At 40.5% G+C, this 27853-nt stretch overlaps 1 protein-coding gene across 4 annotated transcripts; it reads right to left on the bottom strand.

Annotated features, from left to right (window-relative positions):
- Nucleotides 1–1086: 1086 nt before the first annotated feature.
- wdr59 (WD repeat domain 59) lies at nucleotides 1087–27402 on the bottom strand. Of its 4 annotated transcripts, none has more exons than XM_030048189.1 (27): nucleotides 27307–27402; nucleotides 26948–26997; nucleotides 24887–25022; nucleotides 23782–23867; nucleotides 23602–23682; nucleotides 23438–23475; nucleotides 23242–23330; nucleotides 22609–22725; nucleotides 21488–21565; nucleotides 21024–21180; nucleotides 20359–20438; nucleotides 20126–20255; nucleotides 19226–19356; nucleotides 18219–18383; nucleotides 16952–17047; nucleotides 16651–16755; nucleotides 15431–15552; nucleotides 13882–14035; nucleotides 12383–12439; nucleotides 11104–11237; nucleotides 10261–10342; nucleotides 8564–8676; nucleotides 7801–7951; nucleotides 6395–6476; nucleotides 6098–6218; nucleotides 5807–5949; nucleotides 1087–4519 (listed from the first exon to the last, which is right to left on the bottom strand). In XM_030048189.1, the coding sequence occupies exons 1-27, from the start codon at nucleotides 27358–27360 to the stop codon at nucleotides 4284–4286; spliced, it is 2988 nt and encodes a 995-aa protein (XP_029904049.1). In that variant the 5' UTR covers nucleotides 27361–27402; the 3' UTR covers nucleotides 1087–4283. The 4 variants fall into 4 exon arrangements, with proteins under 4 accessions (XP_029904049.1, XP_029904050.1, XP_029904052.1 ...); XM_030048190.1 differs by having other exon boundaries at nucleotides 19226–19353; XM_030048192.1 differs by lacking the exon at nucleotides 12383–12439.
- Nucleotides 27403–27853: the final 451 nt, after the last annotated feature.

The following is a 27853-nucleotide window of genomic DNA, read 5'->3' as shown; positions in this document are numbered from 1 at the left end:
CATTTTGCAATAACACCCGCTTTTTGGAGTGACTTGCCCAATTTTGAAATAAAAACCTCGAATGCAAAACATTATAATTTTACCCACATATTGTAATAAAATCTGGGCTGCGGTCTGTCTACTGAGTGCAGGAGAGGATGACTGTATTTAACACGATTAATACATGATAAGCCCTTCAAAAGTGAAGGGGGTTGTTTGTAATACATTGTATTATCATGCACTATAACTGTATTATAATACATTGGACTGTATTATTAGCAATCGCCAACTACATGCGCCCTGCAGGATAAGGCTTTGATCCCAGCTGGTAGCTTTCAAACACAGGGATAATAAGTATCTGGTGAGCAGTGTGTATAGTGTGTGTGCATCAGTGTCATCCACCATCTGATATTCAACAGCTGCAGAAAAACAGTGTGGTTGCCATAACTACAGTCCTGATGATGCTGACATAACATTTGTTCTTCTTTGCACTTTTTTTAGTCTGTTGTTGTTTTTATAGGTCAGTTCATTTAGCGGGAGTAATATAAGCCACATGTCCCCTAACATTCAGCAGACCTTTTTCACAGCGGTCCTTTTGAAATAGCAGGTAAACCCAGGTGTTACTAATAACATGAGTGAATATTGTGTTCCTCTCAGCCGGAGTCCTGCCAGTCCTCATGCTGCCTCACTGGAAACACTCTGCTGCACTGAAATGGAGCAGAGCCTTCATTAACGTCATCAGTGACACCTGTGTTAATACTGATATTTCATATCAAAATGGCTCTTATGAAAAAGGCCATAAGACATCCTGCCTTCAAGACCTGCTTGTCCTAAAAGAATTTCTTTAGTCTGTTTTTTGGGGGGGAGAGATTTCGTGTCCCATGGTGCTCTTTCAGGGCCATTTCCATCATGACAAGAAAAAAAATGACACACTTTCCAAAGTTTTTTTTTTTTTTTTCCCCCACAGGAAAATAAATCTAATTTCAAATTTCAACACTAAAACTTCAAGATGTTAAAAATAGGAGAAAACACTGGATACTGGCAGTGCAAATACACTGCAGAAACATGATTTCCTCTTCTAATAGAGTAAAGGAGAAGGAAACGTCCTGGCACTTCTAACCTCTATACTTTTACAGAAGTTCACAAGTTCATTGAAAATTCAGTCTTTGACATCATTTAATATTATTATTATTATTGTTTTACCAGTGGCACAGTTGTAGACTATTCATACAGTAACTATTTTCTACATATCACAAATTCAGAGAGAGAAGTTCTCCCTACTGATTTCAAATGATTATAGTACAGTGTTTTCACATTCAAAAACATAGCCCTGTAATTGCTTTAGCACTTGTCTCCAGCACTACATCGTGTAAGGCTATTGGACATATCGAGTGTCTCTTGTGTGAAAGATGAATCAAAGCCTATAGAGAAAGCTGAGCAACGGCCCTACGCTGCTGAGACACAGAAAAAAGCGTGCAATACAGTTGTTTGGCCATCGGGGGCAGTGCTGAACACTTGCTAAACAGTTGAGAATAAATGTCAGCCAGTGGGGCTAAACGCTACAAAATGATCACTAAATTTGATTCCACATATTTACCAGTACCTGGCGTATTGGTCATTGTTACACGGCCCAATATTTATAACAAAGGCATAACTATAACATGACGTGACAATTGTAATTATAGTTTAGAATACTGATTTTCTATTAAAGTCCCATTGACTGCTATTCATTTGATTCTGTTTAGCCCGGGTTTAACACTCCATGTTGTCCCCTGGAGGTGGACACAGATATTCTTGCAGGTGAGAGAACTGTACTTCAGCGTCTCCTACTCTCCGTTACTTCAAGTAAAATTAAAGCTACATTGTTCAACTTCTCTGACATGAAAATCGCATAGCATTATAGATTTGTATGTTCAGGTCTAAATTGCTTGGTCCCGGACAATAGCTTTTTAAAGGCTAATTCTGGTATTTTTCAACCTGGGCCCTGTTTCTACTCCTTTGGGACCCAAATGACTGATAATGATGATACTAACAACCTGTCAGAGCCTTGCAGTGGCAAAAACAAGCACTGTCAGTAGACGTAATTTGATGGGCATTCTTGCTCTATGAGATTACACTGCAGCCCATTTTGCGGGGGCTGTCTAAAGCGATCTAGCACAATACTTGACCAAGTCTAAAACTTTCATATCTCTATCAGTCATTTAGACCTCAAAAAGGCCAGAAAAATATGATCAAGGTTGATGTCAAGATGTTTTGAGTGTTCACCATTTGTGGTGGGTGGCTTATGGGTGTGGCGAGCCACACGTCAGGAAATCACAGCAACGACAACAATGGAGGAGAGCAGAAGAACACTGAGGCTAAATAAATAAATTAAAGAAAAATTAAAAGAAAAACAGCTTTACTTGTGTTATTGCAGATGAGCTTCAACTGCTTCAAGGTCTTTAGTGACTTCATATAGGCCTCAGGCTAAACGACACTTCATCAAGATGACTGACAGGGGTCAGTGTGCGGAGGGAGGAGGTCGGGGTTAAGTGCCTCAAGAGGGAAAGTTACATATCGCAGCTCTGACAATTCAGAACTGAAACACACAGCTTCTCACATTGCACACTGAGGCCAGGATCAGACAGAAGGCTTTTCTTTTCCTCATGTCCAGATGTGGGCCATGCTAGTGACACCAAAAGTAAGAGGTCAAAGAGAGTTACTTCATTCTGGTTAGTAAGCATGTATCTATCTGGTATTAGCTACAGACAGGTGACGATGGAAAAAGCAACATGAGGTGTCTTAGTAAAATGTTGAACAGCTTCACTGCTCCTTGGCAAAGACTCTTCAAATCTCTGGAACTTTTCTGGAAGGATGGAGCTCTATTCTTCCCAAAAAAGATGTTCCCTCATTTGGCGCTGTCTAGCACAGCACTCCAGAATCTCCCAAAGGTGTTCAGCTGGATTGAGATGTGGCTGTGAAGACCACAGTACATGATTTCTATCATTTTCATCCTCATCAAATCATTCAGTGAGCGCTATGCCCTGTGGATGACGGGAATTATCATCATGGAAGAGACCGCTCCCATCAGGATAGAAATGTTTCTTCATAGGACAAAGGTGATCACTCAAAATAACTTTGTATTGATTTGAGGTGAACCTTGTCTCCCTACAGCATAACAGAGCCAGTGAACCCCCTCACTGTAGGGGTCCAGCATTCAGGCCTGTCGTGTTGTCTTGATGGACCTCACACATGCACTCGCCAACCTGTCTATGGTGAAGGATGACTCATCACTTTTTTCGCACCTCTGTAGATCAATGCCACTCAACTCGCAAATGTGCATTTGTGGCTTTAAGCACGCAGCCCTCTGTGTAAACAAGATCTTCTGGAAGAACAGAGCTCCATCCCTCCAGTGGAGCTCCAGAGATTTGGAGAATCTGTGCCAAGGAGCAGTGACGCTGCTCTGGTGGCTCATGGTGGTCCAGCACCTTTTGAAGACACTTGATGTTATTTTTCCCTGAGTTTGTCACCCATCTGTAGGTAACCTCAACCAACAAAGAGAATAACACTGAAAATAAAAAAAAAATGATAAGACAATAAGGAGCCCATTCTGAAACAGAGGATATAGCTGAAGTTTCACTTTCTCACTGGGAAACTGTGGGAGGCTGGTGACTTCCCACAATTTAGGTCTTTGATGCTGATGTGTGGTGCAACCAAAACTGAATCATGTTCAGCTTGGTGCTTAATGCGGATCATGGCGTTAGATTGGAGCACTTCAAGTCCATCCCCAAGGAAATGTTTGCTTTACATCTTTGTTAGCTGCAGAAGCACAACATTATAAGGTAGGTGTTTCAACCAAAAATTCAAAAAAAAAAAAAAAAAAAAAAATTGATAAAGGATTTTGATTATATGTTGTGAAATCTTTAGTTCTGTTGCATGATTTGGAGAATGATTTGTTGCAATGTAAAATGAAGAGGAATTGTAGTTAAAGGGACAAACATTCAAAATTACTGGTATGGTCCTTTAAAATGAGGAAGACAGACCGAGGCCAGAGGAGCTCTGAGGTTTATGAGTGGCTGCTAAGGCATATAATTTCTGTAGTGTGACTCTCCACTGATATGCTGAATAGAGTTGTAGAACTGAATTGCAGTAAATGAGCCAAACATTGAAAATCACTGGTATGGCTCTTTACTGACCACACTTCCATCCTCTTTGGACCATGTTAGTTTTCACAGATCAGTAATCTTTCAGAATTTCTGTTTGGTGTGTGTGTATGACAGAGAGGGAGGTCCATGTGTCTCCTATGTCCACGCAGCCCCAAAGATTCAGAAGGTGCTCTGCAGAAGACACTGGCAACCGCAACCGGCGGGACATTCGTCCTGGCAGCGGAACCAGTCCATCATGTGGCTGGTGTGTCCTCCGTGGCCACAACTGAGGCAGAAGTTGGAGGAGCCACGCACGGCCACGTGGCAGATGGCACACTGGAAAGTCAGCCGCTTACACACAGCACACTGGGTGCCCCGGGCCTGACTATGGCAGTGGCAGCAGTACAGTCCAAACTCTGGAAAGAAGACAGAATGCACATTGATGAAGGGGGATATAGAAGCATATAGTGGACTAGGGCTGTCACTTTTTATTGTAAGTTGCAATACTTGTTTGAACATGATGAAAAACAGGGATGCAAACAGCAAGACCTCAAAAAAGAGAGAACTTTCCGAACCTCTGGGGTGGGGGGATCTTTTGTAGCACAGAAGAGATATGATGCTCAAACACTCGGTATGTAGTGTTAGTGTATGTTTATGAGTTGTATAAGATAATAAATTATCTTGAAGGAGTAGATGTTTACCAGTAAGCTTGACTCCAATAATTTAACAATATGTTAAATTATTATTTGTTTTAAAAATGTAAATTACTTATCAAACAGACCTAACAATTCAACTACCAATGAATGAGCAGGAGTATGTCTGTGATAACACAGATTGAAAAATAATTATGTCAAATTCTGCGTTAAAAATAGATTCCATTTTATTTGGCTAATTCCGCGATTCCGAAAAAAAAAAACAAACAAAAAAAAAACTCATTGGATCTGCACGATTCACACAAGTCACCGAAATGGCCACGAAAAAAACGAGTTGCACGTTTCGGCACGCTGTTTGCATCCCTGGAAAAATGAAATGTTCAAACTGTATTTATCTATTTGGATTCAAAATGGGAGCACAGGATGAGGCCACTCTAAATGGCTGCTTACAACACCAAAGCACATGAAAAGCACATTTAGAAGCATTGTGCAGTCTACACTATGGGTGACAAAATTATTACCAACTCTGTGAAAAAGCAGCTGCCATAAAGTATCATGACACTCTCTTGGTTCAAAACCTGAAGTAAGGAGACACTGCAAACTGCAACAGCTTTGCCTACTTGCCTATATGGAGCGATTTGGAGCACATCCTGTCATTTAAGAAGCAAGTTTAGTCTGACAAGCATCTAAAATACAGCTTATGATGTGCTGTTGACTTGACCACTTGTTCTCTTATCAGTTCTCTGTTCAGTTACTAATTTCTGCCTCTGTTCATTTTGCTGGCAAAATCTTAAGTGAGAACTGTACCACTCTTCCACTAGAGCTTTCGTGTCTGTCAGACCGCCTCCAGCTGCATTTACTTCGGTTGAAGACAGCGTCAGTAGTTGCTGCTCCCTGGAGGGGTGCCTTCACCCACCATAATAAACAGTCTCAAATTTTAATTAATATATGAATACTGTTAACCATACAGTGGTGTAAGTCTTAGAAAATGACATGTCAAATGCCTTTTTGATTTTCATTCAATATGATCAGGTAATGTCTGTAGCATACCTATGCCCTTGTGAGGTTCAGGAGGGCAGGAGGCAAACTTGAGCACATCAGCCCTTTTCTCTCGCAGGCCCCAACGATGAAGGATCTCGCCGTAACACTTCTTAAAGTCATCAAACTGTAAAATGTTGGCTGGGTCCAGAAGTCTGATAGTAGCAGGAGAAAAAAAAAAAAAAAAACAAGAACACCCGAGTCTATGTAACCTGAGGCAGCAACTCATTGTTGTTAATGACGCACAGCCATTCAGTGTCTTTGTAGTGTGGAACTGTGTGATAGCAGACAAAAGCACGCCACCTCTTGTTCATGTCATGCTGCTCCCGCTCTCGTTCCCGTGGATCTGTGTAAACCTGGTTACCATAGCGATAGTCATCAGGAGAGGATTCACCCCACGGGGGGGCATGCTCTGAATCGCGGCCTAAGGAGAAAACATGACATGAAATAATAAATAAATAAACAAAGTCATGCTAAGTACTATTAGAAGAAATGGCAAACAATCAGCCAAGAGCCACTGCACTTAACATAATACCCTTAACATAATATACAAGTTACTAAAGTTGGATTTGGGTTTGAGGAGAAGCTGCGCTGTCTCACCGATGTTCCAGGTGGTTGTGGTGATGGAGTCCGAGGTGCTGGAGCAGGAGCCTGAGGTGACGGAGCTGGACGTGTAACTGGGCTGAGATAACAACAGAGTCCATGATAGAGTGTATCACATCCTGAAGCTGACCACTGACATCTGAAGACTTAATTAGAGCTTTTAAAGTGATCACAACCAGAACAAAGACTCATGAACACACATTTAAACAAAATCACCTCATTATTTAAGATACATGGGGCAAGATTTTTTTTTAGTATAGCTTGAGCTGGCTTGTTAGCTGAAATCAGTACGTGGGGTTGTAGCAGAGCCTGAGCTCTTGAAACCCACGTCCAGGGGATCTAGGACCTTCATATTTATTAAGTCAACAATGAGAAAACTGACATTTCAATGACGGGTAAAGTGACGTGAATATCAATATTCACGAAGGTCTTCTTCACTTATTTTACACAAAACAAATACAATACAAACAAAACCTCCACCAAATTCACAGCTGGATGTTACATTCCTGTTTCCTTTCAGTTGAATTCAATTCAATACAACTTTACTGTCTGCATGTGCAAGTCTGCCATTAAAAATACAAGATGGAAAGAAAACACATTTGAGTCATAATAAAAAAACAACCCAATAAAATCATAATCATAATCATAATCAAATGCTGAAGACCAAGGGATAGGGAATGCTGCACTTGGTCATATATAAAGAGAAAATAATTGCAGTAAAAGGAAATATAAAACACACCATCAGGTGCTCTTCAAGGATGAGGGAGAACAATACAACACAATAAAAAATGACTGTTAAACCCTCTTGTGAATGAAGTCCATCAAAGATGGACAGTCCAATAATTCAAGGCACTCTGATTGTGAACAGCAGACAAGGGAGGAACAACAGTCATGTGGAGTAAGACACATCTTGCTGAAGCCCCAATACTATGTCCAGCTTACCTCTAACTCCTCTGAACAAATCAGGTGTGAACTTGAAACTTGTTGACACTGCTATGGATAATGAATGGATTACTTATACTTAGGTTGAGGAATAGGTTAATACACTGTAGTTTTCCATACTCACATGGGGAATGCAGTCAAAATGCGCTGGTTGTTGTCCCATACTAATAAAGGATTTTCACTCTTTGTCACAATCAAGAATGCTGTGAATTATTAGACTGTCCTTCAGAGATGGATTTCATTCACAAGTGGGTTTAATAGTCATTCTTTACTGTCTTATAATCACATGGATAAAAAACTAAAATAAAATACAAATTAAAATAAGCTCACTGTATGATCAAAAAGCTTACACTAAGCATATCTGCTATATGCTCAGTGTAAGCTTTTTTTTTCGTAAAGGAAGGAAATCATTAACTAAACGTTTCCTGAGTAAAACAGAGTAAATACTTGCCAGGACTTACATAGCGGTAGTGGTGAGGGGGTAACATGGAGGACCGAGGGGGATGGTGTCCATAGAGGGAGAAGCAGTCTGGAGGAGGACCCTGCACTTTGAAAACACTACATAACATGGCCAGAGTCTGGACGTCACTCATCTGACTGTAGTGGTCCAAACTGGGGGTCGCCAGAAAACACAAAAACAGACAGATTCAGTTTGGGCTGTTAATGCCTCATAAAATCTCACTGGATATTTTGTTAATGTCATCATTTTTTTTGGTTTTGTTCATTAAATAGTAACTGACTGACTTCCAATCTTCAGCAAATGTGTCATGTATGTGACTCTAATGTGAACTTTTGGAAGCTTCTAGGTCTGCGGTCTTGTGGTCAGCTGGTCAATATGCTCTTGTCCGGCTCAAATTTTCATTGGTTGGAAATATGCAGATTCAAGCATCCAAGTTTTAAGCACCAGCTTAAACTACAGAATGTACCGGAATGATTATGCGAAAAACCAAAGGATTGTCCCCTTGGAGAAAAAGATTTGGATGCTGAATTCCACATTTGGGCTAAAGTTTGTTGTCAATGTTATGTCAGACTTCTGAGGCCTGTGCCTATGTCATTAAGCTTGTTTTGTTTCTCCTTTTTATACTCTTTCAGATCCTCTCATTGCACTTTGAAGATACTGGATATGTCAACTAAAGTCTGAGAGAACTCAGTCCAGAGTGTGAAACTGGGATTCAGCCTGAGTTTTACTCCACTCATAACGTTAATGAATGGGCTGCTACTCACAGAGTCTCCAGCAGGTGGCGACCAAAGGGGTGTCTGGCCCAGGGAGTGTCATTATCTGGATCAGGATCTGGACTCAGGTCCAAGCTGGTTGCTGCAGATGCCAGGGCCCACACCTAAACACACAGACACACACAGTATTTAAAATCTTCAGATGACACAGCCATACTTGCACTACTATAGGACAAGAACTCAATCACTCAATGTCTTTGTTTAAAAAAAAAACAAAGGCAAAAACTGGCTACATTAAAAAATAATCCAAAATGTTTGCAGTTTTATGAAAGTAAGCATCACCCAGTCAGTTTTTAAAGACCTATGAAAACTAGGGATGCACGATATATCGGCATTAATATCGGTATCGGCCGATGTTCGTCATTTTTTAACATATCGGCATCGGTCAGATGAGTAAAACTGGACCGATATTAACAACCGATGTTTATATCCGTCTAATTGCTGTTTGTGTATGTGTGTCGGGAGAGGGAGGGTGAGAGGGAGAGAAAGGGGGAGAGGGATTTGGTCATGCGGTATTTGTTTGGGCACGTGTCAGTGACATAAACAGCCCAGGATTGTGGGGTGTTAAAATGAAGAGGAGAAAAAAAATGTCGGCGGTGTGGTCATTTTTCACGGTGTCGAAAGAAGATACTCGAAAAGCAGTATGCAACACCTGCAAAGTCGAGGTAATGCGAGGAGGATGCCGCGTCAAGTCATTCAACACTACAAATTTATTATCTCATCTGAAAAACCGCCATCCAGAAGTTCACAGCCAATGGCAGAAAGCTAATGCTGCTAACGTTAGCCAGCAGGCAAAAGCGAAAACAGCAGCAGCCGCCGCCGCAGCTGGGAGCCCAATACAACAAGTACTCGACCAAACCAAGATATTTGCCAAGGACAATTCAAAAGCCAGGTCAATAACTTATCGATCACAGAATTGTGGACAGAATTGCCAAATAAAACAATCTATTTTTAACGCAGAATTTGACATAATAATAACTGCACCGGCACCGCACGAGCCGAAAAGCAAAGAAACTTTCCAGCTACAGCAGCGCACTGGCATAGATTGTGTAACAAAGCGAAGAGGTGCCACTCTGCTCTAATTTCACTGGCTAACAGCAGCACACTGGCTTAGCTTGTCTATTCAGAGAAGAGGTATCACTTCGGCTTATTTTTCATATTCAATCTGTGTTATCACATGCATACTACTGCTCATTCATTGGTAGTTGAATTGTTAGGTCTGTTTGATAAGTAATTTACATTTTTAAAACAAATAATAATTTAACATATTGTTAAATTATTGGAGTCACGCTTACTAGTAAACATCCACTCAAAAAAAAAAAAAAAAAAAAAAAAAAAACATATCGATATCGGTAAATATCGGATATCGGCCATAACAGCAATATTAATATCGGATATCGGTATCGGCCAAAATTTCCATATCGGTGCATCCCTAATGAAAACCTATTTAATAGACTTTAATAGACATTTCCAGGCCTAAAATACAGATTATTGAATTTAAGAGTTTTTTTTTTTTTTTTTTTGACTTTTTAAGGACTAATGGGAACCCTGTTCTGTGCCTGTGAACGGCCAAGAAACGTCAAAAAAGTAGGTAGATTGTGAACGTCGCTCATGATACAGTAAAGACGGCAAATCAGCTGTGACTAACAAACTCTTGGTAAAGTATGCTGACAAAAAAAGAACTGTACCTTTGCCACATCCCTCCGGCCAACTGCCAGAGCTGCTGCTGCATTCTTCTGACACGTGTCTTGGATGTCATTCACATTCAAACTGAAGTGGAAGATAAACAACATAACTTCACAGGCACAAAATATGGAGGGACAAACAGTTAAAAACTATGTGCTGTTTGAGCAACAGGGCTGCATTCCATTAACAAAAATCAATGCAATTTTTAATTTAATATTACACACGTTGTGAGAGCTTTTTCTAAGTTTTGTTTTTAGCAGTCCTATTTTGTGATTGCAGTTTTACTATAATAATTACAGGAATTTTTCGACCTTCCAAATTAGCAGAGATTCTGCACAATATCAGAGCATAGTGCTAAGGTCATCTGGCAGACATTTCACTCTCTTTAAAGGGGCGATGTGTGCATGTATGTATATACATTTTTTCCCTGTTCCTTTGCAGAAAATGAACATTATATGCCTGCAATGGTGGAGTGGGTTGTGAGATTCCTGGTTTTAAAACTGGTTTTCTGACCTGTTCTTTGCTTTCGAACAAAAATTCAACATCAGATTTTCTTCTGCTCATTGATAGAGAACAGTGCTAGGAGTGAACCACCAACAAAAAAAAGGCAAAATATATTGGTTTTTGGATTGTTCAGGTATTTGGCATGATATATTACCTCTTGCCACACACTTCTGCTGGAGGTAAACTCTAATTAGCCAGCAAACTGCTCTCTCTCTTTCACTTTCCTGTTTGTGTGCAGGTGGCTGTAAGGTGTGCCTAAACTACTTAGTGCTACTTTAAAACTTCCAATCAAAATGACTGCTTTTGACTGATAATCTAGTCATGGTGATGAAGCCACTCACATGTAGCTCTCTCCCAGCGCCTTGTGGACAGGCAGCAGACATGAAATCTCTTGGATGATGACTTTGCCGGCTAGCTTGATGGGCCGGTTGCCGTAGTCCGTCCCCTCGCGCTTGGTCTTAAACCTTCGGGATTTCTGATGGACAGGCAGGAGGGTAAAGACAGCAGAGCCAAAGGAGTGAAGCGCCACTTGATTAAAAGTGGTCTAAATGACAAATTAACTTGGTGTTCACACTGCGAGCAACTTGGTTAATGTGTTCCTCCTTTCAGACTTAATGGTGGATGGGGTCAGATGCTCTGGTTGCATCTATGAAGTGACCTGTAGCAAATCATGCAGTATCACAGGTAATTTCTATATTTTTATGACTGTGTGATTGCCTGTCTTGATGCCAAGCGATGGGTCATAATATCCCTTGATTTTACCGGCGCCTGGTAGTAACGTGACATGACATAAAGTGTGTTCTCATGTCAGTATAGCATGTATCACAGCGCTGTGACATGGGCTACATAACTGCAGCTAACCCACCACTTGCTGGTAATTTGCAGAAAATACTAACATGATTTTAAAGCAGAGCATCAACCCCAACAATGGACGCACCAATTTTCCAGGCATTTTATTTGAGACAGTCTTTCAAATAAAAGCTGTAGGTAAGTGAAACTTGCCAAGAGGAGTTATTGTTCCTGAAACAAAATCACATTAGTCGGGAGACAGGGAAGCATGTGCATCTGATGGCAAAAAGCTCAGCCATGGTGGCAAGCTTGTTGGTCGCTCAATGCTGCTGGAATTATGACTTCTGGTGACGTGTTGAACGTTCTGCTCACAGTGTGAACAATGGGTTGGTTTACTTTGTATGAAACTGATGCATTGCCCAAACAACCAAATTATATCAAACAAAACAACTTATGATGAAAAAAATGACCAACAGAAATTAATTTGAACACATTTTTGCATTAGAGATCATACAGACTTATCTGTTATGCTTGTTACATGCACAAAACTTGTATGTTAAAAGCTTAACCCACCATTTACAGACAGGGAAAATGTATGTATTTGACCAGTCAGACAGCGGTGTTAGTGTGGAAGTTACTATGGCGCAATTACAGAGACATGCAAGACGGAGAAAACAGCAAAATCCCACGTGTGTCACTGAAATGCCCACATTCCACAATGTGGACACAGGAGGGATGACAGATGGAAAAGACAGATGGAAAGATGTAGAATAGGCAAAGGTAAGCGGAATAGAGGGGCAGATGAAGGGAAGGAAGGAGAGAGCTCAATACCGGGCAGTCATGAATGGTCTGTACAGACCAGCGGCGGGAGGCAGAGATTGGGAGCTTCTGATTGGAGGAGAATGGGAAGGAGAGTGGACCACAGCAGCATGGGCACAAAAGATTGCCCAACCACAAAAACAACACAGAGAAAACAAACAAAAAAGCTCATCAGGCAGACAGCCAGGGAAACAAGGCTGGGGAATATGCACAGATAACATGAATGACAGAACACATCAGCGCTGTATAAGCTGGCAAATACTGCCGTTTCGTTATATAGCAGATATCAGTCAGTGTTGTCCACCTCTGTGTGATGAGGGTTCCTCCTCAGCTACTGCAAACAGTCTGCAAACATATTTATTTGTTCATTCATTTACTCATTTTATTAATTCATTTTAGTTTTGAAGAATTATTTCAGTAAATTAATTCTCCATTTAAAGGCAGTAGTGTAGCTCACAGAACTGTAACCACAGCAATAAGACTCAGTCTGACTGTATTCAGCCTCTAAACTGGAATCAAAAGTTTGCCCCTCTGAATAGATTAAGATTGTAAAGGTCTTCCATGTTTCTAACCTCGGCTGTTTATTAACAAACAACCAAATGGACGGAGTGATATTATCAGATATGAACCAACAACAGTAATAGTAATTATAATACTGAGACTAATACCAAAAATGATTGCCACAAGAGGTAATTGATAGGGGTCAAAGCACAATAAGCAGTCTTCAACCAAATGTGAACTTCAGAAGAATTTGAATGTATGCTGTTTGATTGATTGATAGGAACAATACTTCAGTCTCAGCCTTGATTTTCATGTGGGACAGGGGAAAAAAGCAAAGGAGGATAGGATTCAAACCATTATCCCTTGGGTAGAAAGACAAGCACATTATCTTTACACTCAATTGTAGGGTCCATTTTCAAGACTGTCCAACTCATGTTGTACGCCTACGGAACAATACTTTGTTCAACTTTATTGCCTTAACCTATTAAACAATTTACACGTTTTAACAGACATCATCTAGGTAGTATAGGTATCATTTGTATTTAGTTAGACTTAAAGAAAGACTGGCTGAAGATAATTTAGACAAAACACAAAACAGCAGAAAATCTACCCAGGTGGACACAGGTGTGGCTTACATGGACAGATGCGTCTTGACCCAGGGCATCCGGGATAAAAAAAAAAAAAAAAAAAAATCATGCTACTAAGACTTAAGAGTTCAGAAGTTACAGGGACAGGAAATTCATGTGCTTACTAAGTTCCTCCTACATGGAAGCCTGAAGCATCGTAGCTCAACTATAGCTAAAAACAAGCCTAGTTAAGGTAGCTGGTAGCTGGCAATGAAATAATATCGCTGTGAAAGTATTCATTGGCCAATCAGAAGTGAGTATGCGACAAAACCATGTAATATGTAAGCCTGACACCATGCATGATTTTCTGCCCTACATTCACACTATGCAACGTGATGTGGTGACTTTCTCCACTGCTGAGGTACAGTGGTGTGTGTTTCTCACCCGTTCTTTGTAGTAAAAAGAAGAGATGGAGACGGTGTCTTTGTCGGAGCGAGTCGGGCTGCCGCTGTACAGCCTCAGCGTGCTCTGAGACTCTGTGCGCATCTTCATAGGTGTCAGTACGCCACTGTGGTAGGCAGACAGGGCTGACAGCGACCTGAAGCACACACACACACACACACACACACACACACACACACACACACACACACACACACACACACACACACACACACACAAACACAAACAAATGCAAAAACAAAATCAGTATTTAAGAAAAAATGTTTAGGTTGACAAAAAGGTGAAGACAATAAAGCTCAAACTCCAGGATGTCTCGATTAACTAACATTACATATTCTCTAGGGGTGTAACTGAACGTAGCTGATCCACGATCTGCACTTCTGATTTGATTTTAAAGTATTAATTCCCTAAATCCCAAACAGAGCACTCCACCAGTCTTGAATGATTCATAATGCTAAAGAGGCGGCTCTGTGATGCCATGTGTTGTCAGCAAAAAAAGACCACCAGTCAATCTTTTAGATTTACACAAAAGCAGAATGTACATCTGCAATATTTTAATAGTACTTTATTCCTACATAAAACCATAAGCTCCGTCTTGTGGCTAGGGTGCATGACATGACCTTAGGTTCCTTGATTTAAATGTTTTAAAGAATAAAGGGAGAGCGACATTTTTTGTTGTTGTTGTTGTTTTTTTTATTTACTCATTCAAAAAAAAGATCTGATCAGTGGCTCAAAGAAAAGATACAACCCAAGCCCTGGGTTTTATGATCCATTGCGCCTCCTAACAGATTTTGTAGATATATACGCACATCACATACTTAAGATGCTGGGCTCAGTGGAACATATCGAAAAATATGAAAAAAAGCCCACACACTCACATTTTGCTCCAAAAATGTTTTACTTAAACAGCGTTTCGAGCGTGTCCGCTCTTCATCAGGTCATTTTGGACATGTCATCATTTTGGAAATGACCTGATGAAGAGCGGACACGCTCGAAACGTTGTTTAAGTAAAACATTTTCTGGAGCAAAATGTGTGTGCGGGCTTTTTTCATCTTTTTTGATACCTCCTAACAGATTCACATGAAGTATATTTTTTAAATGGTGGAGCACGGGAATACATAATGTTTGTCCAATGGATGGATGGATGGACAGACCAGAAGCGGTAAGATCCCTGGAATTCCCGATCAGATTGGTTGGTTTTTGATGGTTGAGCTGAAACTGTAGAATTGTAGAATAGATTCAAGCAAATGTCTTGAACAGGGCAGGAAAAACTTAGATCAGACTCTTTGGTGAGTTATCGCACAGCTATTGGAAACTGGATGTTCCACTCTCCAAGTTTGACAGTATCTACATGTGGAATCTGGATTATGAGTCCAACTAAAGTACAACACTATATCAAGGTGTTTACCTGCGCTCATATACGGCAGCACAGTGACAGCTAGTATCACTGTCTTCAACCTCAAACAACGCCCAGATATTATTTCACTCATCACTTGTGTTTCCCCTCCCTTCATTAACCACAGCATTTCACCTGGGTGTGGGCTCGGTGGGAGGGGCAGAGCGGTGCATGGTGATGGGCCGGGTGAAATAGACCAGACAGCCGGCGCCACAGAAACGAGCTCCTGACGTCCGAGGGAAGGGGATGTTTGCATCCTGGGAAGAAAATTGCCAAAAACATAATCTGATGTCTTAAGGGGAACAGAATGTATTTCAACACCCTCAGAGAATGGACATAAAGTTGTAATTTCGATAAAATGTGGGAATATGGGCATATAAATATAGTCAGCTTACCAACTAGTTACTGAACAATGTTTATGGTTATGAACTTGCCCCACATTCTGAACTCAACATGTCTTGTGGCATTGCATTCAGGCCTATTAGGATTACTGTTAAACTGCTACTGTTAAATTACTGTTAAACTGTGTTAAACTGTTATCTCTGCCTTTTCTCCAGTCTATTGTATGTTGGCGCAAAACGATAACTTCAGAAAGGAGCCCTTGCTGTTTGATTGTGAGGGACTGACACCAAAACCTGATGTCTGACACTGATGTTGCAGCTGCTGAAACATCTGGACATAACATCATCAGGGTTCCCAATCTTTTAAGGAAATCTTTTCCAAAGATTTTTCAAGGATATATTCAATAACTTATGTAAATGCCAGAAAAGTCATCTTAAAATTTCAAATGTTCAAATTGTTTACATGTAATAGAGTTATGTTAACAACATACAAATGTGTTGACAACATCCAAACAATGCGCTGCACAAACGCTGTGTTGATAAAAGTGTCAGTCCGCATGTTTATGGCCTGTTTGGGCTTCCATACATGTGACACAGCACAATGCCAACACACAACAGTTGGATATGACCAGGCTGTGCAGGGTGTCAGTGGCTAAAAAGGTGTAACATGAGCTGAGCAAAACATCTAATATGTCATCTAAGCCAAACTTTATAATTTTCAAGGATATCACTCATATTTCCAGGACATTTTAACAATTTGGGAATTTTCCAGGTGTTTGTCATAATGGAAAAACTAGCCAACAAATTTCAAGGCTTCCCAGATTTTCCAGGATGCGTGGGAACCCTGATCATGTAGTCCGAGTATCATGTACATGAATGAAAAGAATACACCAAACATTTTGTTGTTTGGTGTATTTGGTGTGGGCTAAGAAATGCAAGGTACATCACCATTAGTTTAAGTGCTATCGTGTTTTAGGATGGTGTTTCCCTGTATAACATGTGAATATGTTTCACCTGGTAAGAGCCGTAAGTGTTGGTGACTCTGGGGAAAGCTGGCAGGGCCGGTGTGACGGGGTTGGACAGGACATACGGGCTGGGGGCCGGGCCGTCCTCCTGAGTCTGAAGGTAAGGAGGAAACAAGAGACACTAGCTGTCATGAGAAGGATGCAGTAAAAGATAAAACTTTGTCGATACATATGAGAAAATTAGGTTGCTGCAATGTAAACTTGGAAAGTAAACTGAGTGAGCAAATATATTAATTTAAAACAGATATACATAATGTATGTGTGTGTGTATGTGTGCATGTCATTCCCACCATGTCTGACTCCAGACAGGAGACCAGCTGCCGAACGCACGGCTCCAAACAGTTCTGGTTCCTCTTCACCTTCTGGAGTGATGTATCTGTCAGGATCTACCAAGAGGAAACACACAGTCAGGTCTCTTCAGCAATAATTCATCCTGTCATCATCATCATCATCATCATCATCATCATCATCACAATTTATGTACTTGCCTTGGTAGCCTTTTTGACCTGAGCAAGGCAGTGAGAAGCTTTTTTGTCCAATATGAACACATTAACCCTCTGATACATAACGTGGCTCAAATGTGAGTGTTCCTTCACATATCTTTGCAACTAATTAATCTTAATATTCAGTATTCCATGAATTTGTCAATTAGCTTGTTTTTGATGATCAACAATCCTTCTCATTTTTTCTTTTGGAAAGAAACCCTTTTTGTGAATGAACATACAACTGGGGTCAAAAATGACCCATATTCATTTCCTGTGTTATCTGATGCATCGCTGAATCTTTGCTGTATCTTTGAAACAAATTTTACCACTGCTGTTGGTGCTTCTATCACTACTATCATAAGTACTACTACCACTTCAACCAATTAGCAATGCCCAGAATGATCTAATGCACCACAACAACAACCACCTAACAGACACTAGCAACCACCTAAAAACACCCTGGCAGCCAGCACACACACCCTAAAGACCTCCAGTCCTTGTTGGTCACACTTCATACTGAATGCTAAAAACAACATGCTGAAGAGCTTGTCATGTCATATATGAAGAGGCGCATGAGGGACATGCACAAGCTCCAAACTAAGAACTCCAAAAAATGGACTGCACAAAATTATTGACACCTTTTCAAAATTGTAAAAAAATAATTGGATTTCAAGTAACAGTTGCTGGCGATATAGAAATCACACTTGCAACCAGTTAAAATGGAGAAAAGTGGACTCAACCTTGGTGTCTGTGTGCGCCACACTGAGCATGGAGAAAAGAAAGACGAGCAAAGAACTGTCCGGGAATTTGAGAACAAAAATTGTGGGAGAGTTTTCTGGGAGAAAGAGACAGTCCCCTCTGGGATACATCTTTACCTTTAAACAGGGAATTCATTCACAATAAACATGACTGAAGAAATAAATTAAAAAAAAGAAAATGTGAAAATAAAATGTGATGTCATGTTTTCAGGTCTGTTCTTCTAGCGCTGTGCCCCCATCATATAGGAGGCAGACGACACTGAAGAGATGATATGTGATTTGAAGGGTTTCTGTGTATTTCTCAGCAGAGTTACCTTTTGTATCTTGGTCTTCATGGCAGAAGGGATGGTGGTGGGGGAGACGAACTGAAAGGAAGGGGCAGCGTTGTTGGGGTAGTGGGTGGGGAACTTGACCACCAAGCGGACCTGATGACTCCCAAAGTGGGCCGACACCACGCAGCTCCGATTCACTGCATCCATCTAGATCACACACACACACACACACACACACTAGACACTTAACACTAGAAAGCCTGAAACTGTGAAAGTGTCCTCCTGCAGGAGTAGATACCAGCCTTGGTGTGGGGTGAGGTGATTCGGAAGAAGTAAAGGTGTTTTTTTACAATAATAAACTGTAGACCATGATATCTGCTGAAGTATGTGAGATCACATGCTAAATAAATCACCTGAGGACCCTTACAGTGCACTGCATGGTAAAATATATAGTTCAAATAATACTCCCTAAAATACGTAATATTTCACTGCATTTATGTATACACATAGTTTGGACAACAGAATGGGTTATCTCTATGTTATTAAATTATTGTTTTATCGTAATATGACCCCATATAAAAACTATATATGATCGTTTTAAATGATGATCCAGTCCCGCCTTAATGCTCAGCTGTTTGAAGAGCTCTCCTGTATTGAGAATGCTTTTGCCATCAGATAAAAAATATAACCCTGACAAAAACACACCTTTCATTGACTTTTTCTTATTTTTGCTCTGTGAAAAAAAGTAAAGTAGAAAAACAATGTGGATATCTGTGTTTCATCGAGGCTGAATGCAGTCATAATGCTGCATGAATTCATCAGGAAGGGACATGCCTTTTTATGTGAAGCCACACCCCCACTCTACCAATTCCATTAGTGGAGGTTAATAAAAAAATCTATTCTTTTTGAGATCTTAGCTGATGAAGACTGATACACAGCTGGTATGAAAACTCCAAACTGCAACTGCAAAATGTTTTTACTACAAGTCAGTTTGGACAGAAGGCAGTTAAAGTGACTTATGTTAAATGACATACTGTCTTTTGTCTCACCTCTACATTTACATTCCTGATCTGCAGGTTGACCAGGGAGAACTCCTGCTGCAGGGTCTGGGGCAGGCCGGGCCCCAGGGCCTCCTGCCGGCCGCTGGAGCTCAGAGCAGACTGAACACCGTCGTGGTCTGCTGGACCACGGGGAGACACATCAATACCACATGTTAGAAACACATGAAGAACAAAACAAGAGGTGTTTGGATCAAAACCTAAAACTAGGTGTGGAAAAAAAGATTTTAGTTAAGTGAAATGAAACCCAACTGGAAAAATACTGTGTACTTACAAAAACAAAAAGTAAAAATATAAAGAAAATGTCTTCAGTTTTAGCCCTTATCCATTTGTAACTTCTTACTAATTTCAATTTCAAATTTCTTGCAAATTTGCTAACTTTTTTCCCTGTTAATGAAAGAAAAGTGAAGTGCTCTGATTTCAAAGGATGTTCGCTAATTGCACTTTTTCCCATGTTTTTGAAAGAAATCAAGGGACTTTGCTCAGGTTTTAAAGGGGGAACATGTGACCACTGGCCAAAGCAGAGCTTTTACTAGATGCATTAGTGCTAATCACAACAAGACAGTGATGGTTGGCTGATATTAAAATGTCAGCCTTTTAGCAAGCTGACAAGGTGCCATTATTTAAACAAAATGAAATGTATGAATCCAACGTATCAGTGATGGGACAATGAGTTCCAAGTCAAAAACAATAGAAAATGAACCATGTCTGCTCAGTTCTGCTGAGGAGGACAAGCTGTATGTTAAGAAACACAATCAGCTGTCAGAGTCACTGCTAACGAAGAGATGAGGACCTCCAGTATGGCTGCCAGAGGTATGCTTTACGTCATCTGAAAGCCCTCTGTAAGTACCATGTGGCATGTATAGAGCCAGTGCGGCCAGCTGCTCTCACCCTGCAGGTCTTCTGTTGGGATGCTGGTGTTGTGTTGATGCTCAGGCTCCTGGGAGGACAGAGTCTTCTCCGCCTCCATGGTCAGAGTCATCCCCTCCATCAGCTCCTCCACGATGTCATTAGCACACAGCTAAACAACACACACATCAGTGTGAGAACACATTCCATGAAAAATGAATTCATTTAATTCAATTCATTTCTATGTTTGAGGATGTGCCTAATCTGGACTTAACCTTCTGCAGCTGTGAATCCACCCGCCATATCCTCAGTGTCTGGTCTCTGGACCACGTAACCAGCTGGTAATCCTTGGAGCCTGCGAGATCAGCAGACAGGAAAAAAAAACAGTCAGAACTAAACAGCACGCAGCTATCTATGAGCCGTCCTGTGCTGTGGCCTATTCCCAAATCTCATTGTTTTTCAACCCTTTTCCAGATTTTTTTTCCCTGAGCCATCATATTCATCTTCAGTGACAGAGTAAAATCTTTCCACTGTGTTCTGCTTCTGATCAGAATGAAAGCGAGTTGGCAGCAGAAAGTGCTGGCACCACGCAGCCAGCAGCAGAAGAAAATGACAGCCGACACAAACCACTGCATCGACAAATAAATAAATAAATAAATAAATAAAACCAATATCATTAAAAAAGTAAGAAAGAAAAGAAAAACAGGAGGGTGAAGATGGACTAGTCGGGAATAAAGTCCTCTGAGGGGACTGTTACAGGTTCCAGCAATGAGAAAAATGATAAAGCAAATCTTGTCAATTTTTAATTGAGTGTTTGTTCACCAACAGCTGATGGCAATTTCTCCAGCACTCAGTAGCAACGACAGGAAGATAGCACCACTATTGTACTATATAACAGCTGGGGGCAGGGGTGAAATAATATCATCTGGAGCGGGGTGACCTTCTTTGAGCGGTCGCCACTGGAACTCCAGCACCACGTCATCGTGTCCAACGAAGGCGTGGACGGGACTGTTGAGATCTAAGGTGCTCCACAGCAGCAGGCTGTTCTCTCTCCGCAGCTGGGGGACCATCACTGTCACCAGGCCGTTGGAAAAGGGCTGAGCGCACAGAGGCACAAGTAAACACAGGCACAAACACACACACATGCTAATTTACATGCTGCAGAGTGTGTATGGTCTTCTGTGGACTACCTGATGTGAATATGATGTCATGTAGACCGCTACAAATTCTCAAATACCCGTTTCTTCAGTTTTGACATTTCTCCCTCATTGTAATATTCTGCATACTGTTTCTGGGTGGGACCACATTGTTTTTTAACAACTTACTAAAACAATGGGAGTTCATTTCATTGGGACTTTAAGTAAATAGCTGTAACTCTGATAACAGTAGTAGATGAAGACTCACTGTGTATCTGGCCTTCCACACCGGCACCTGACAGGACAGGATGTTGAGGCATTTCCTGGGTTGTCTGTAATCCCAAAACTACAAAAACAGATTAAAAACAGAATGCTGGGAATGTCAAAGGCAGGATCGTGAGTGAAAAGATTTTGAATATTGTGATATGGCATAAGTGTTTATTTTTCCGTGTTTTAAAGGGTGCATTACAGAAGAGGGATGCAATTAAAACTTATTATTTTGTTTTAGCTGTTCTTTTATTTGCTTCTAACTTCTTGGTCATCATATATGCCTGACTAATGATTGTTTATCAAAATCTGCTATGCATAAATAACATCTTATAGAAGAACCAATAGTCATCGCTACAGTATAGTCAGAATATCACTGTTGAGGTATTAGGTTTAAGATATTGCGGTAATTGATTGTCTTTATTGTCCAGCACTAGTGGCAATTTTATACTTACTACTCCAGGTAGTTACAAGGTTTTTTTGAATACTCAGTTCTGTTTGCTAAAGAGAAACATTCTGGTGGCTGTTATTTCTCTTTCAGTTCTCAAAACATTACTGAGTCGTCACAGCAGAGAATCACTGATTTTTGAGATTTCTGGTTGTAGTTATCTGTGGCTAGCATCTTTGGTGTGGTAGCTATAGAAATGTCCACGGCTACACTGCAGCAGAACTGTAACCATAGAAACATTCATAGCTCTATGCATGGCCACACTATAGCAGAACAGGGACCATAACAGTGTAACCAAATCAGTCATTGCTGTTCAACCTCAAATCAATACTTTCAATGAATTCAAAGTAATTTTATACAAATCTTCCCTTTCTAACTTCAGTCACTGGATACACTGTCTACAGTAAGAAATAGCTTTTTTGGTGCCAGTTAATTTGATCAGAAATTTTTTAAAAAAAGGGGTCAACACATTTAGTGCGCAGAGTGATATGATTAGACTTGAAAGGAGTCTGCAAAATAACACGCGTCAGAATGCCTTCACTGTCAAGTCAGAACTGACTGATCAAGAATTCTGTAAAGTATTTTGCAAGAGTGAGCAGCTTGTCATCCTGTAACCCTGACTTAGGGACCCTCTAGTCATAGTGCAGCCCTGCAGCGAGGGGAGGCGCTCTCACCCTGACTGAGTTGTCCTGGCTGGACGTGGCAAAGATGAATTCGTTATCCGGATGCCAGTCCAGACCGTGGATCTTAGACAGGTGAGCTGCTACATATTCCATCGCTGTGTTCGGTTTCTAGTGACACCAAACAGAAAAAGAACATAGAAAAACATCAAACCAAAAGCACAAGACGCTTGCACATGACAAGTTTCAGAAAATTAATATTTATTTATTGTTTAACTAAAGATGAGCATTAAGTAACACCACAAAAGCCATATATTCAATTTCTGAAATACTGGACAAAATCTGTCTTAATTACTATAACAGGCTACTGATGATAAGGACAAATAGTGTTCACACTCAGTTTTCATTTTTTTTTTTTTTTTTGACCAATTTTTTATTAAGAGATTTTCCACAGGGGGCAGTAGATGTTACAGTACATGGCGGATAAGATAAGTTACCCTTGGTATGTGTCCCCTGTTGCAGTCCCCCCCTCCCCTCAACCTACTCCATCCCCATCCCTAACCCGGGAAAAGAAAAAAAAAAAAAAGCAACAGGACTCAGTTTTCATTTTAATTTTTACTTAAATCAGTGATTGGAATGAACACAATTTCCCATTCCCTCTGACTAATAACCAAGTAAACCACTCACCCTTTTATCCCAGATTCGAACATCCCCATCATGACTGGAAGCAAGGACATACTGGTTCCTTCTGTTCCATTTGACCTGAGAAGCTCCAGCTGGGAAAAAAAACAAACAGAGCGACAAGTGATGCAGACGGCTGGATGAAGAGGATGTGAGTCCAAAACACAGTGAGCGTGAGATTCAGCATCGCCTGCATACTCACCGACAGCAGACAGGGCCACTGTGGGTTTCCGTGTGTCTCTGTGAAAGACAGACAAACAGATTAAAGCTCCCTCAATAAAAAGACACAGCACAGAATATTTGTGGCCCTGCTACATAATGTCATCTGCCTTCTTGTCAAGCTCTCTCAGCACACTGCGCTCTCACCTGGTATCCCAGATGTAGATGTAGGTGTCCACTGAACTCGTGACGAGGTACTCGGGCTCAAACCAGGACCAGTCCAAGTCACTGAAGTCAACAGAGCTTGTGTGAATTCAAACTATTCTGATATCTATTACAGCTATAGTTCTGGTTTTAGGAACATTTGACATGTCATGGGAGTGTTACCTGATGACTCGCGTGTGTCCCTGCAGTGACGTATGGACCTCTCCACAGCCATCTTTCCATAAATAAAGGTCAACACGCTGGTTGCTCTGCAAACACACAAGACTCAGCAAGGTTCATTAAGCAGAGGTGTTGATTTTCCTTCAAATTAAGAACAACACTTGAGGAATATCTAAGATGTGACACCAAAAGCGTCACCAAAAGGACCACACCGGTGATTATGAACATCTGAGTCATTTACTACAGTTTGCCCACATTTTATATTGCAACACACCATTCTGAAAATCATGTAGGTGTAATAAAGATTGCACTACATATAATCACAATCGCCTGATTTTCAAATTTGAATTGTTGGTTGAAACACCTACCATATAATGCTCTGCTTCTGCCGCTAACAAAGTCGCCACCATTCATAAACCACAGAACTGATAATAAATTGGCTGTGTAAACCAAAATTTTCCCTGGGGACTATTTTCTGGCACTCTGTACAATTTCAAGTCATCAAAACACACCAGTGCTGCTGCTTTTATGAAAACTAATGTGAAGGACTTTATTACGGTGATGAATACTGGTGTGAAGAAAGTTTGAAGTCTTTGAAACTTTTCATATCATAGATGAATGAATGCAGACCAATGGCCGGATGGAAAGTAGGAAAACTATATCAGAGTTGTTAAATACAACTGCTTGCTTTGGGAAAAGATTAGCAGAAACATGAAGTTAATATATTTTGTAGTTATTGGGCTAAACATGTAAAAAAAAAAAAAAAAAAAAAATCACTGGTATGGTCCTTTTTGAAATTCCAAAATTCAATTGTCTCAAAGTGACAGTTTGGATTCTTACCCATATAAAGGTATTTGTTGCTTTTGCAACAAGCACACTGCACCCACCTTGGAGCAGTATACTCGCAGTGAAACTCGGGTTCTCATGACAGGGACACATTTAATGGACCAAACTTGGTGGATGTAATTCACTCGCATAGAACAACAAATACAACCATATGGGTAACGATCCAAATTTTAAGGTGGATTTTTCTGTAGCACTCGGTAGAGTAGTCCAAGACATTTTCAAATAAGACTTTTTACTTTTTATGTATGTAATGGAGACTCACGGAAGCAGCAAAGATGTGGGACTCTGATTTATGTGGATTCCACTGTACAGTCCCCACATCCCATTTGCTCTGGCGTCCGATTTTGCGAGGGGCCTCAGAAGGGGCTTCCAAATTCACCATGTATAGAAAGCGCCGTCTGAAACAAGAACACAAAACAGCTGCTCTGTACTTTCATTTATCATTCATTTTAATTATTTAAAATTGCATACAAAAACATCGATGTTTATGTATATAAAATCAAGATAAGATGCTACAGACAAAATAAAAGGAAAAAATACCAACACCAAACAGAAAAGAAAAACAGAAGTGAGAGGAGCCACAGCTTACTAAAATATTTTCCCCATTTGGAATGTTACTTTTGATGGCATAGTGTTCATAATGTAGTATTCATCACAGAATGACAGGAGCCCGCTGCACAAATAAACCATGCTACAGGAGTCACATTATGGCCATTGCTTCCAAACATTTACACTTCATTTCTGAGCAATCACATTTTTCTATCAGTTCGGTATGACAAATGACTCTAACTATGTCATGAGCCTCATTGATCATTACTATGGCGAAGACACAAGCCAAATCTGTGAAATATAGTCAAATATATTTAATGTAGTTTTTGCACCACATATATCCCTCTCCAAAGAGCACCTCGCACTAAACAATGAGTCCATGAAGCGCTCCTTTAAAAACATTTTTTCTTCATATTTAATGTAGTATTATATTATATTCCAGATCAGTGGTGGCAATCAGGAACAAACACTGCAGCATATCTGCTGAAATGATCCAGCATGTGTGCATGAAGTCACTTCGAAGCTCTGAAGTTCAACTGCATCAAGCAGCAACAGAATCTGAATTAGTTAGAACTCGTAGTTACTTATCTCCTGATGTTTTTTGTGTGAATTACTTCAATATAGGTGATATTTGTTGATGACACAGTTGATTTGCTTGGCTGTCTCAACATGCCTGTAAGGTATGACTGTTTCCTTTGGTTTGAATAAGGTTAAGTTAAAGGGGTGGGGGAAAAATCAATTTGATTAAGTATGGTGATTCTTTTTTTTTTTTTTTTTTTTTTTTTTTAAATAATTTTTTAATCTTTTACATTTTGGCGAGAGAAAGTCTGCCATTTTCAGTGGGGTCTCTTGACCTCTGACCTCCAGATGTGCGAATGAAACTGGGTTCTCCGGGCAGCCACGGCTCTCCCCTTTGCAGACATGCCCACCTTCTGCTAATCCCATGCAGTTTGGGCCACAAACCATGCAGTCCAAATGTGTTCTTGTGGCCTGTTTGTAAAATGGTGTGTTTGTGCAGACTGGGGCCTAAACAGTCTTGGAGTCGTGTTGTTACAATTGGCCGTATAGTTCAATGTTTCTTGCATTATCCAATGTATTACATAGTTCAGGGCAGCTTGGCTGCTAAGCAGAGGACAGACACAGCAGGTCTGTTCTTGGGCTTTCAACAAAAGAATCGGGAGCTAACAGTATCAGTTGGCTTTGACTGGAAAGCTGAGACTCTTGTGGATTCAATGAGCCACATTTGATTCATGTGTGATGATGTTAGTGTCCATAATAGCCATTTCATTGTAGTGAGACCATTTTTTGAAACTTGACATCACTGTATAAAATGACCTGTAGTGACCTTTGGATAATGACAGCCTCATGAAACTTTACATTCAATTTTTAATTCAATTCAATTTTATTTATTTGTATAGCCCAGAATCACAAATTACAAATGTGTCCCAAAGGGCTTTACAGAAAAATACAACATCCTCTGTCCTTAGACCCTCATCCACAAACTAGAGGAGAATTCAAGAAAAATCACAATAAATCATAATATTGGATTGCAATACATATCGAATCGACACCCAAGTATTGTAATACTATCAAATCGGGAGATAAGCGTATTGTCCCAGTCCTTCTAAGTTAACTCAACATGTTCCAAGATATTTAAAACGTTTCTGAGATTTTGATCTGATATTCTGAGAAGTATGCAAAAGAGTGGAACTAAATCTTCCTCACAACAAACTAATCCAGCTGACTCAGTTATCCACATGCTGGGTTCACTCACCCAGACAGCACGGCATGGTAACCCCAGCAGTCCACAGACATGGCGGTGGCCTGGAAGCACAAAGCAGGTAAAGGTGCAGTTCCAAAAAAGCGACAGCAATACAATATGCGTGTTGAAATACTGGGTCGGTGTGTTGTGCTGCAATTAAAACGTGATGAATTTCCACATAATTAATTTGAAACTGAGGAGGTTAAATGTATGCTAACTACTAGACTAATGCACAACTTTGAAGTTGTGGGTTTTGCGGTTCTACCGGACACTCTTACCACTTTCTGCTGGGTTTACACTACTTAATGCAGCTTTCACCGTTTGCCGTGTGTCGTACATTAATTTTAAAGCTCGGTGATACTCTTAAATACCTGTGCATCACGAAATTCAACCACAACAGTCTCGCTGCTCCAGCGGGCCGCCATCTTTCTCCCACAAACGTCAACAAAATGTCACGTGATCTAAGCAAACCCCTGACCAGGGTTGCCAGGTCTGTGAGACAAAAGCAGCCAAACAGCAACTCAAAACCAGCCCAAAACCCGCCCAACCTGGTATAAAAAGGGCCCAAAAATCAGCCCAATATCAAAACTCAAAATATGCCCATAAAAATCCATATATGTTGCTTTTAAAGTCCAACAACATTGCTATAATTGCAAAATGCACTATAATATCTATAAAATAACACCATAAACATTAAAGGCAATTTCCCGAAACAGTTCTTTCACCTATTTAATTCACAGTATATCAGAACTTAAAATATAATATGGGATACCTTACTTCAGCTGACAGGCACTGGGCACGAGTGGTGCTGACGATGTGATTGGTCATGTGCTGAGTGGCCTCACACAGCATTGGCATATTATTTGTCTGTGGAGCATGTGACATATGTGGATAGTTTATATGCTGATCTGGCCCGGA

Source organism: Myripristis murdjan, chromosome 3, assembly GCF_902150065.1.
Source record: "Myripristis murdjan chromosome 3, fMyrMur1.1, whole genome shotgun sequence".
Lineage (NCBI taxonomy): Eukaryota > Metazoa > Chordata > Actinopteri > Holocentriformes > Holocentridae > Myripristis > Myripristis murdjan.
The sequence above is the reverse complement of the archived record's forward strand: the minus strand, read 5'-3'. Positions and strand labels throughout refer to the sequence as shown.

Excerpts from the sequence above, each read along its gene's own strand:
- wdr59 (XM_030048189.1), bottom strand. The coding sequence starts at position 27,360 with ATGGCGGCCCGCTGGAGCAGCGAGACTGTTGTGGTTGAATTTCGTGAT. Across the intron at positions 23,331-23,437 it reads AGTGGCCCTGTCTGCTGTCG|CTGGAGCTTCTCAGGTCAAA; the intron begins GTGAGTATGCAG and ends TTTTTTTCCCAG. Across the intron at positions 17,048-18,218 it reads TGAAGACCAAGATACAAAAG|ATCCTGACAGATACATCACT; the intron begins GTAACTCTGCTG and ends TCCTCTTGGTAG.